The sequence below is a fragment of the Cinclus cinclus genome, chromosome 10 (assembly GCF_963662255.1).
Source record: "Cinclus cinclus chromosome 10, bCinCin1.1, whole genome shotgun sequence".
Taxonomy (NCBI): domain Eukaryota; kingdom Metazoa; phylum Chordata; class Aves; order Passeriformes; family Cinclidae; genus Cinclus; species Cinclus cinclus.
The window spans coordinates 17,126,401-17,138,382 of record NC_085055.1 but is presented as its reverse complement, the minus strand read 5'-3'; the positions used below and the strand labels follow the sequence as shown (position 1 = coordinate 17,138,382).

The 11,982-nt window shown below is 46.0% G+C and overlaps 1 protein-coding gene across 1 annotated transcript; it reads right to left on the bottom strand.

The window, feature by feature from the left end:
• Positions 1-2,364: 2,364 nt before the first annotated feature.
• CCDC195 (coiled-coil domain containing 195) lies at positions 2,365-7,123 on the bottom strand. The gene is made up of 3 exons (XM_062499588.1): positions 6,886-7,123; positions 5,205-5,466; positions 2,365-2,800 (listed from the first exon to the last, which is right to left on the bottom strand). Exons 1-3 carry the CDS (start codon positions 7,121-7,123, stop codon positions 2,710-2,712), a joined length of 591 nt encoding a protein of 196 aa, XP_062355572.1. The 3' UTR covers positions 2,365-2,709.
• Between the last annotated feature and the right edge of the window lie 4,859 nt (positions 7,124-11,982).

Here is an 11,982-nt window from a genome sequence, read left to right as displayed (position 1 = left end):
TAGTACAGCCATAGCTTTAAAAAGACTTTGCTGATGAGGATACCCAATTCCTCTCACTCACAGTGATGTAAAAGTGAAGTAACAGTTAAATCAGCACTATCCCAGTGACTGAAATCAAGAAGGAGCTCTGAAAAGACTTTTGTGTCTCCAGCCTAGAGATGTGGTTCAGTACTCTTGACTAATCCTGCTGATGGAACGGAGAACACGTCGTTTAACAAATGGCACTGGAGGACTCTGTCATTACTGGCATTTGCTGTGGAGATCTGAAGCCACTTTAGTCCCAAGCACAAGTGTGACACGGGGGTTCACATCTCTCAGTGGCCAGTGTGAAGGCAGCAGGGGAGCTCTTGCTGTCTCTGGTGTTCCTGCAGTCCCACACCTGTGTGGCTGAACATCACCAACCACTTCTCTGGAAAAAAAGAATTTCCAGTTGGAAATGGTCCAACCAGTCTGGCCAACAGTGAATAGGGTCTGGTATATATTCTGAGGTTTAATATAGATATGCTACAGAGTTTTAGGCAGAAACCCAGAACTCTCCTGAACTTGTATGGATCATCATGGGAAGAAGAAAGAAAAGAACCGTGGCTTAACTGCTGCCAGCATCTCTCTGTCCTTTAACACTTGCTTTGCTTAAATCTGCCCTTCTTGCACTGAACAATCTATGGGTGTTTAATATTGGAATGTTTTAATTGCCAGTAAGTGCTCCATGGTAAGTTACTTCATGCTGTAGTATGGTAAAAATGATGTGCTCAGTGGTTTCTCTGTGGCATCTGCTACAATCTGGTTCTTCTGGAGGTGCAGAGCTGGGTCAAATCTGCACAACTGCTTCTAAAAATAAATGTGCCTGTGCATCATCCTGTGTTTTTAAATCTGTAGGCACTTAAAAAAACTGCAGAAATATAATTAAAAATAAATATTTTCATTAATATACTGACTGCCATTTGTCAATGACTACTTTGATTCCTGTTTTCCTTTCTACCTTTTCTATTCTCTTTTCCTCTGCCTACGAAATTACTCAGTCTTTGTGTCAGTCATGTATCTATAGTGAATTGGGAGAAGAGAATTCCCACCACTGCTTCATGGAAGCTGAGGCTTAGAAAAATTAAAAGTTGAGACTTTTGAAAGCTTTCTAAAGCATATTGATTCTCAAATTCCATTAAATCTGGTATTAAAACCTGAACTGTAAAAGTTTGGGTACCTTAAAGGTTCAGGGGTCAGATCTTTCAGACTTGTTGCTTGCTTAAGTGAAAACAACTGGATTTAAGTGCTTAATTGAACACATATGCAGTGTTTAATTCCCACAAATTATGCTTTCCTTAAAACATTTATAAAGCACTTCCCTGTAAAGCCTTCTAAAATGGGCTGCTAGTAAATGTTCCAAACTGGAACCTCGTTTGCATTAATTCATTACATTTGACATTACAATGCAACTCTGTATGGATCCAAGCTGAAGATAAAAAGGCATAAATAAAATAACAGTGAAATTGAAATTATTACTTCAATGGTGGGAATATATTAAAACTACACTTGAATATAAAAAAACTATGGTGGAATTAAGAATGAAAAAAGAAACACACAATTCCATAGAAGTATACAACAACATGGAAAATCCAGAGGGGATTTTTTTTCTACTAAGTCTTTGCTTCCACCCTAGAAAACTCAAGACTTTAAGAGCAGACAATGAGATTAAAATCTTCCTTAAAACATCTACTATTCATGTATTCTCTCTACAATTTTCAATCATCTGTGCTTCCTTTACAGAAAAATAGCAGTGTGCAGTATTTTGATTCCATAAATAGTTCTAATCAAAATAAACACATGGAACATTATCTTCACTTATATGATTAGACTAACAAGCACTGCTCATTTTTTGCAAGCTGTCTGTAGTTCTGTCTCACAGTGATGTTGTACTTGCTTGCTGAATTTCTGCTAATGATTTTTGGTCTAAGTTGTGCTGAGAAGCCATTCCTAAAAAATTATGATAGTCACAATTCTTCCTATTTTGACTTGGTGTCTGGCCTTTAGTCTCCAGCTGGATAAGCATACCAAGTGAGAAGCAGATTTGTAGTCACATTTTCATACCAATAAGTACTTACTCTCCCCTGTGCTCTGTTAGAAGTGAACCCCAAATGGGCATAAACTCATTGCCAAGCTTTGCAGAAATGCAGGGCAACATTAACTGAATCTGTAATATCTCCTTAACTTTGCTGTATTAGTGAGGTTTGAAAGTTTTACCTACAGAGAAAACCTCACAGGCTCTTTGGTAATTCTTATTTTGTCATTTACATCAGACACCATTCTGCCAAGGGAATCAGCAAACACAAGTGGTGACAGGGTTTCTGCTTTTTGTGACAAACACACCAAACCCAGCTTCAGCACCCTGTTCACATCAGTCCTGAGGTAAGGGATCCTTGAGACACATTGCACAGAAGCACTTTGCAGAGGCACCTTTGCTTTGTGCAGTTTCATCACAGTGTCTGGGCTTCCAGCTGGCTTTGTTGTGGCTTCCATTTCCATGCTGAACATCAGGCCAGTGACCCAAACACGGCTGGGTGATGCACTGTGGGCATCCTGCCAAAACGTTTTGCAGGAGAGGAACCTGACACACAGCTATCATTTAAGACCAATTTATCTCGGGAGTCAATGGGCCTTTAAAAATTCACCAGCTCACATATCCTTTTCAGTGATGGTCATTAGATGTTTCATGCTCTAATTTTGTGGGCTTTTGAGAGAACCTTGCTTTTCAGCAAATGATGACATATCCATTGGTAAGAGGAAACTCACAGCCTTTGCTTTACCCCTGGAAAAAAAAAAAAAAGAGAAATCATTATGAGGATTGCAAATGTACAAAACATGCAGAGAAAGTAAAACCACCAAAACACCAACCCAACCCAGCAAGAAAAAACTAAGTTCTTTCAACCCTTGCACACTACTGGAGGCAGGATTTCATGCCATTTGTGGTCATCCCAAAGGACCAAGCATGATCCTCTCTGCTGGAATCATCTGCCTTGTTTCCATTGTGTCTCACAGCTCTCTATCAGTGCCTGACTCGTGTGTACAAAGCTGTGTGTGCACAGAATCCTGTGGTTTCACAGAGACCCTTCAGTAATTTTAGTATAATAGCCCCAAAAAGAGTTCTCAGCCTCTCTTATCTTATATTTAAATATTTAATAGATTTTTTTTTTCATTTACCAAACACAGTGGCATCCCTTGGTAGAAATAATACTTTAGCATATATGAATTAAAATATTTTAGACATGCAAATTAGAGATGATTTGTTAGGAGTGGTGTGGATGCAACTGCACTCTATATCAATTCAAGGTGATGCTTCTACAGAGTTAATTTTAAAGCAAAAGTATCCATATCACATACAGGATTATAGCTTTGGAGCAAAATGTGAGTAAGCTACAATAAACAAACAATAGGAAAACCTGACATGAAGCAGCATGCTGGAAAGTAAAAATGCCATCCTTGTAAAAAATTAAGCTTAATAAGCTTGCCGAACTAATTGCTAGAATTTACCTTACTAGTGAAAAGCTAACTAAGTTTCGTGTTTGTGTCAAGACATTTGAGTACATAATGGAAGCACCCACCCTTAGGACCGTAAAAGATACTAAATGTTTTTTGGTGTGAGAAACACAAAGCTTTGTGCTTCAGGATATCAACCAGCCTACCGAGGGGGTTAGGTGAAAAGCAATTCCACAGCCACTTCTCCTACAGCAGCCGGCAGTGAGTGCCCATGGGCCACTGCTGAGCTTGGCAAGGCAGCTCTAAGGACAGCGATAAAATCATCAGCGCTCTCGTTCGGCCACGGGGCACCCGGCAGGTCCCCAGGCATTCGATGTAACAGATCCGTGCTGCTATTTTGATTGCCCTGGAAGCTCTTTCCCCTCATGAGCCAGCAGCAGTATTTGCCATTGCCATCCCACGCCTGCGCGCTGGTGTTCCCCACCATGCACACCTTCCACGTGAGCTGGATCCAGGGCAAAGCCCCCGAGGTGTTCGTGTGCACCCAGAGTCTGGAACATCCCTGCAGCCAGTGGAGCGTGTGCAGAAATCCAGAGTTGCAGGGTCAGGCTGCTTTGGAAAACCATACGAGTTCCCTGCCAGGGACTAAATTTAGGTGTCTAACTGCTGTAAAACCTCTGACCCTGAAATGTCCTTACAAGAAAACCCAGGTGCCTTTGAAAGCTTAACCCTGTTGTCCCCTGCAGCCTCTCAGAGAGGAGCTGGGCCCCAAATCAGCTTTGCATAGGGAGTGCAAGGGCCTGGACATTGCTCTGAGGATTTAGGGGGTCAATAAAGTCTGTAGTGATGTGCCATGCACAGGTACCTCCACACAGGTGACACAACCCATAGCAGGTGTCAGCCCCTGGGGTGGCCACTGGAGTCCTGTCCCAGGACATGCACGGGCAGGCAGGCAGAGCCTTCGACTTTCCCTGCTCAAACACATGCTTTGAGGCCATTTGGATTATTTTCTTTTTGAGCACAGCATAATTGGGCTAAACCCAGGAATCAGCATGAATACCCAAGGTGAATGTATCAGCAACAGGATGTGGCTGGGCTATCATATATCACAGTCTCATGACTGCTGGTTCTACCTGTGGTGGTTGTCCTGTGCAGGAAAGCTTCTCATCAATGAGTAGAGACACTCAGGGCTGGTCCAGCAGCCATCTCACTTAATTTAGAAGCTTAATTTAGAAGTCCTGAGTCTACTTTTTTCAAGGCTGAAAGCATTAACTTGCTATGCTTCAGTTACAGGGGAAACATGATACAGTACATCTAAATCCACGAGCCACAGTATTCACACCTCTAAAGGCATAGTGCAGAGTTCCTTCGTATTCCCATGCTTTTTCTTCAAAGTTTAAAAATCCCTTTCAAGCTTAGTTCGTCAGAACGTCACATCAATCTGCAAAACTCTTCTTGCCTTTAACAGAGCAAAGATTTCAACCCCCTTCTCTCTCTCTCAGCTTCTCCTTTCTATAACAAATGTAACATGCTACCACTACCAAACCTCATGAAGTGCAGGGAGGAGAAGCACCACTTCCTCAGGAGAGGTCTCCAGTCTGCTCAGGGCCCACGTACATTCAAACAACCATTTTGCTGATAACGTACTAAAGCCCAGAGCAAAGCTCACATATCTGATTAGATGAAACCTGTGACCAGCCCAGGCAGGTGGTACTTTGAAGGCAAACCAAACCTACGGGCACTTATAAACGTGCTCCTCAAACAGCTTCATGTTGCTGGAGTGGCTGTAGGAGAGACAGCTGGGTGCTGATTTTTCAAGCCCTTTCTCCTCTTCCCTGCTGAGCTGTGCTGCAGCAGGAAGGGCTGGTGGCTGGGCACTGCCTGGCACCTCCAGGAGCCCACTGCTTGGAGGCTTCCTACCAGCCCAGTGGGACCTGCTGCTGGAAGGAGCAGGAGCTGGGGAGATGGTGGGGTAGCGCCTCACAGTCATGGCAGTATCTGAGGAGAAGAGAAAAAAAGCAGAAATAAAAACAATACTAACACTAAGTATTAATTAATAATGAATATTAATAATAATGACAATTCAGATATCCTCAGTGTATTTTTGGAGAGCGACTTTTTACATGGGCAGACAGTGATAGAACAAGGTAGAACAGTTTTAAGCTAAAAGATGGGACATGAGATTTTAGGATGTGAGACACTGGCACAGGTTACCCAAGGAAGTTGTGGGTGCCCCATCCTTGGAAGTGTTCAAGGCCAGGATGGATGAGTCTTTGAGCAATCTGGTCTATGGAAAGCGTCCCTGCCAATAGCAAGGGTATTCAAACTAGAGGATGTTTAAAGTCCCTTCCAACCCCAAATGATCTACCATTCTATTTTTAATCACTTTTTTGGGGCTCAAAAACGTTTTGTATGTAGTGAGGCTGAGAGGCAGAGGAGGCCTTTAGGTTCCACCTTTTGCCCTAGACAGCTGGAGAAAAAGAGCCACAGGTACAGAAAGCACTTTCCACAGCTTTCCCACTTGCCAAAAGACCACAGAGCTGTTCCCAAACTGATGACAACCCTAGCCGTAAGCAGCCCTACCTGAGGCCTTCAGGCTGGTAGCCTGGCCACAGGGTCAGTGGGATTGGCAACAACCACTATTCCATCACAGCACCCCTCTGGCTGCACGAAAATCCACTTATGCTGGTCAGCATCTCATCTTATTACTTCACACAGATTTGTCTCCATGAAAACTTGTGGGGCCATTTCTCCAAAACTTCTCACCAAACAACATTTTGCTCTGATTTCTCCTTCATTAATTCCTCCAGAAGTCCCAGCCAGACCTCTCTAACTGAGAAATATTTCCATTTTGCTCGTCCGATAAAACTGTGAAGAGAATGCATTCCTATATATTGACCTCTCTCTGCCTCAGCAATAACAAACTGTGTTATCTAGAAAAATAAACCGCACATCTGGCATGATGCATGCAGCCAACCCGTTATTCTTCATTATCATTCGTAGCATTTTTCTCATCTTTGTCTAAGGCAGGATAGGTTATGGCATGGTTAAGAGTGTTGGCCCTTTTCTGCCTGGAACAGAGAGGGGACAGGCACGTGGAGGAGAGCCCATGCCTGTGAAAACCCAAAAAGACACAAAGTCAAATTCTGCTCAAGCAAACGGAACCTTTAGAATTGAATCATTTGTTTGAGCAGCAGCAAACTACTCCACTAAGCTGAGCTGGGTGGATGCACCCTGCAAAGCCCCCAGAGCAAGACACGCAGCGCTGGCGGGTCGGGTGTGAGCGCAGAACGAAGCCAGCACACTCCCGTGGAGCCGACCAGAGCAGCCAGCAGCTGATCCCCATTGCCCGCGGGCTGGCCCATCCTGCACGGGCAGCACCAGAGGTGTGCCCCGGCCAGCCCCCGTGCTCGGTACCTGTCGGCTCCCTCGGCGCTGCCGCGGCGCGTCCCTGCAGGGATGCGGGAGATGCGGGCGGTCCCTCCCCATCACAGCCCAGGTTCCTCGCACCGCCGTGCCCATCTCCTGGTGCCGGCACCTCTCTCTGCCCGCAGCCCTGCAGCTCTCCCTTCAGGGCCCTGTTCTCCCTCTCCAGCTTGTTGATTTGGGAGCGCATCTTGCGGATGACCTGCAGCAGGTGCGCGTTCCCCTCCATGGCCCCTGCCCTGCCGAGCGGCTCCTCGGCACACCCTGCCCTTAAAAGCCGATGGACAATGGGAGTCCCTCCCTGCACAGGCCAGATCCCGGCCCTGGGAGGGCTGGGCCGAGCTGCCAAGACAGGGCCATGATTTATTCATTCGGGGGCTCGCGTTTCAGAGCAGAGCTGGGCTCTCCCCTGTGCACAAATCACTGTCAACGCGGCACCGCTGCCCCAGCACAAGCCCGCCCGCCCCTCCCCTGCCTCCTGCTTTTCTCCGCACGGCTGAGGAGGACAGAGCCCACTTCCTCTGGTTTGCCCAAAAAGGCACATCCCCATGGCACAGAGACAGGCTCATCCTTTGCTGGGCAGCAATTTGTGTCTTCCCTAACATGAGGTGATTTACACTTTTTTGCTCTGTGTATCTGGAATTTCAATTCCAGAATTAGTAATTTCTCTCAGGAAAATTAAATTTCTAAATGAAAGTCGATACAGTGCAAGAACCTTGCTATTAAACAACACGTGGCAGCAGCTGTGGTGGACGAGCAGGTACACCAAAGCTCACCTGGAAGGCTGCAGCACAGCCTGGGCCCTCTCTGGGTGCCCACGGGGGCTCGCTGGAGTGGAGTGCTGGCACCAGCACCCAGGAGTGTAACGAGAGACACACCAGGCATGATTCTTGCATTAGTAAGAGAAACACAATCCCCCACATTTCTCTCATCACCTAGTCCCTAAAGCCATCTTTCTTCTGGCAGTAAGATGCAAAAGCCTGTGGAACAGTCTTCCTGCTCCCCAAAACCTACTTCAAAATACAGAACTGAGAATGCCAGAGTGTCAACAGGGAAAGAATTTAACACACGTTTTGCTTTGAGGCCCCTCACTTCCTAGTAACTCAACAGTGACTCAGGAATAACAGAAAGGGAAAAAAAAAAAAGGCATTTAATCTGTGTGCATTTTGCCACTCTGCTGCTGGAGGCTGAGGGAAGAAAGGAAAACTGTTGTGAGATGCTTCAAACACGAGATGACTCAGTCTCTGTTTTTCCAGAGGTGTCAGAAGGGCTGTGGTGAGGAAGCCACCGGGTCTATGGGGAGGTGGCGCTGCCAGCATCAGCCCTGCTGTCACATCCTGGAAGCCTCTCTAGAGGGCTCTGCATGGTTTGGGCTGCAGGCAGAGTTGTGAAACGAATGCGAATCCTCAGGCTACAGATGAAGCCCACTGCACCCATGCATTTCTCTTGGGCTTGGACCCAGGATTAAATAACAGTGTAGGTGTCCCTGTGCTGGGGATAACCTGTAGGGAGCATTATGAGTCTATTTCTCCAGCAAGCAGATAAGGCACTGGAGCAATGACAGCACCCATGTGTAATTAAATATTGCTGCTGATCCTGCAACTGGCAGGTTTGGCTGGGCAGGGGACACTTACCATCTCAGCAATTAGCTTACCCCAGCTGTAGCTGAAGACATCTGCTCCTGACATCCCATGCCCGCTGCTCCTCTGGAACCAGATTGGAGCAGGCATAGACCTTTTGATGCACCAGAAAGGTCTGAGGAAACGACTTTTGTCTTGTAACCTTGTACAGTTGCCCCTGCTGAAAGGGCCAGATGACTCAGGAGTTTTGGACAATGAAAACCTGTCAAAGCTGCCTTTGCCCCTGGGGCTGACCAGTCTGTTCCCTGAAAGCAGAAAGAACTCCGTGCACCCAATCTTGTTTTCTTGTAAAGCCAGCAGGCTCCAAGACATATGCTTACCCTGCCAGCTCCTGGATGCTACTGCTCTGTGTGCCATGGGTGGGAAACATGCTGGGTGCCTCTTAGCCATGACACATTTGCAGGCTGCAGATTTTGGTGGATGTATCTTCAGTGTGCCTTCCTAAGCATATTGCAGTCACCCGTAATGCTGGGGGTTTTGCTAAAAACACTTTAAGTCTTTTAACAGAAAGGGCAGTTTCTCACAGCTGACATGCTTTGGCAAGCTGTCCTTGGTAGGATATGGACCCAGGTGGAATTGTTCTCACCTCAGTCATAGCTGAAGCTCTCTGCAAGGAGCCCCATAGCGATATCTCTGTGTGGCTGCTGGTGGATGTGCTCAGTCTCAGTGGACTGTACAAATGGCTTACCACATAGTACTGCAGCAAAAAATCTGCAAACAAAACACAGAAACCTTGCGGAGCATCTTCATCCAAACCAAGAAAGCTCAACTCATTATTCTGCCCCTGCCCAGCTTGGTGACAGGCAGCAGCTGTGTGTGCATGGCTGGGAAAGGGGTGCACTAAGAGCTGGGAAGGGACAGTGTGAAAACTGCCCCCAGCAGAAAACAGCACCTGCAAAGCCACCACCACTGCTGAATAGCTTTTGTAGCTGTCTCACTTGACAAATCCCTCTTGACCCCTGTTTTGATTATTTTTCTCTCTCTAACCTCAGGGGTCAAGAGAGAGAAAAATAATCAAAAAAGACTAATTGTTACTCTAGTACGGTGATTGTCTTTTTAAACAACAACATTTTGTCCTGGAAAATCCATTAGCAGCAGGTGTGTGGATGTTTTTTGTGCCGTCTGCAGCTGGAGGTGTGTCCTGCCTCCCAGTGGCAAGGGAGCCGCTGTGCAAAGACAGAGCCTCCCTTTTCTGGGCTAAACCTATCCAGCAGAGCACAGGTAAGATGCATTGCATCTCCAGCCTCGCTGGGACAGGATGGGGAAGAAGCACAGCAGCCCACCAGCCCCAACAGGAGATCTTGGGGAATAGAACAGCTCACAGGTCCCTCAGCCCAGCAGCAAGCCCAGATCTGTCAGGGCTGGAGTCTGCAGGGAAGGTTTGCTGTTAATCATCCTTTAATGTCAACAACAATGGATTTATGCATCCTATAAAAAATTACCAAGCAGAAGTGCAACAGCAGCTCTGGTCAGGGTCAGTGCCAAACCCCTCCAATTCTCACTGAACATCGCTGTGCCCCGAGTCCTTGCTTGATTTTTGACTTGGACATGTTGTATGCTTCACTGTGGTGCAAAAGAGCCGGAGTCTGCAGGGATGCTCTGTCCTCGGCACGGAAGTTGGAATTGCTCCAGCTGACTGGGATGGGGACAGGGGGACAGGGGAGCATGAGGACAGGGGGACAGGGCTGTCTCCTCAGAGGGGACGCAGCAGCGGGGAGGGCAGAGCCCCTGGAATCGCCCCCAGCCGGGCTGCTCTCTGCTTGAATGAGACCTCGCCCTTCTCTCATGACTGGTTAAAGCTCCCTTTTAACCACGGCTGAGTGGGGACTTGCTCACAGTGGGTCCAGCGAGGCAGATGTGTGGGGTGAGCTCCACAGCCTCCCAGAAACAAAGCAAGATGGCAAAAATCAATTGTATGTGTAAGGCATTCTCAGGTTTCAACATCTCATTGGGTCATGATGGCACGAATTTATCTGATTAGTCTGTTAAAAGGACATTGTTTAACTTAGCTGTTAAGCATCCTTTTCCTTTTGCAAGGACCATTTGCCTGACTGTGCCTTAATTCCCACATGTACGCAGAAAATCCCACGTGACCCATATTAAAAGAAGCTTTGATTTTGAGCATTCAAGGTCTCTGAAAGGGGTCTGAATTCCAGCAGGGGATGCTCAATACTTTTGAAAAACAAGGCTTAACCTGAATACGTGAAATAGAAACACCAAGATACATGAGTCACATCTGAAAACGTTGGCTATGGTTTTGGATTGGGCTGGCATGAAGTTTGGCTACAGAAACTTCTAAGAGGACCCTTTAGGTCTCCATGTTGATTTTCCAAAGCTCTGGGTCTCTGTCTCTTTAAATGGATCCTCAAGTTAGTGTGGAATAACCAGAATTAATCTCTTTTATGCCAGCCCCCTGCAAGCACAACATATGGTATGGAGTGCAAACCCATGCCTCATGCAAGAGAATCTTTATGCTCAGCTGGAGATTTTCATAATGAGGAGCTCACAACTGGGCCCAAAGTTACCTGCACAGAACTTGTGATATCTTTCAAATTAAAATAAGCCTTCATTCATGGGAGAGAGTATCACAATTACAGAGCAGCCTCAAGCACAACATACATCTTAAAATTATTATAATTAATAATAGTAATAACAACAACAATAATAATAATTTCTTACTCTGCTTTCTTTTCTCAAGCAAAACACTTATAAAATGTGAGTATATTTGAAACCCTGTAGCTATAAGTTATCTCACCATAGGCACATCTGTACAATGACATCTAAACCATGACTCAGAACTACAGGGAACATCACATAGCCTTTGCAGGTCACAGAATGTATCACAGAGTGAGCAATACCCTCACAGCTGTCCCTAACAAACACTGAGTGACTAGCTAACTAGAACAGCCCATGGGAGCATAGTTTAAAAAGCACACCTAAAATGCAGCTTCTGTAAGATGGGGCGTAGTTAATACAAAGAAAGGAAACATGCTGCTGTTCATGATGAGATGTTTATACTGATAACTTCAAGATACTCTAGTGAGTTATGAAAAACCTCAACCTGGACAGAGATGTCAGTAATTATGATTGCACTTTGGCGTTACTAAGAACTTTCTAAAAATTCTTGTACATTGTCAACTCAACAAAACATTACAAACCACGCACATACCTCGTGTAGGCTTTGCCTCCCAGCTTTAAGGGCACTCATTACTCTGACTCCCACCTGACTGTGCCTCAGTGATGCTCTTGAAGGCACAGGACATGTCTGGGGCAGATCCCAAACCTCTGTTGGGTACAGCTTCCCTGGGGAGCAGCAGCACCTCCTCCTACAGTGCCATGAGCCAGAACTGCTTGGCTGCTGGTGTTTTTGCATCTTGAGACTATAGTGTGAAATACACACACCTCTTACTGAATCGGAGGCTCTCCCAGATGAGCTCTTTACCATTCT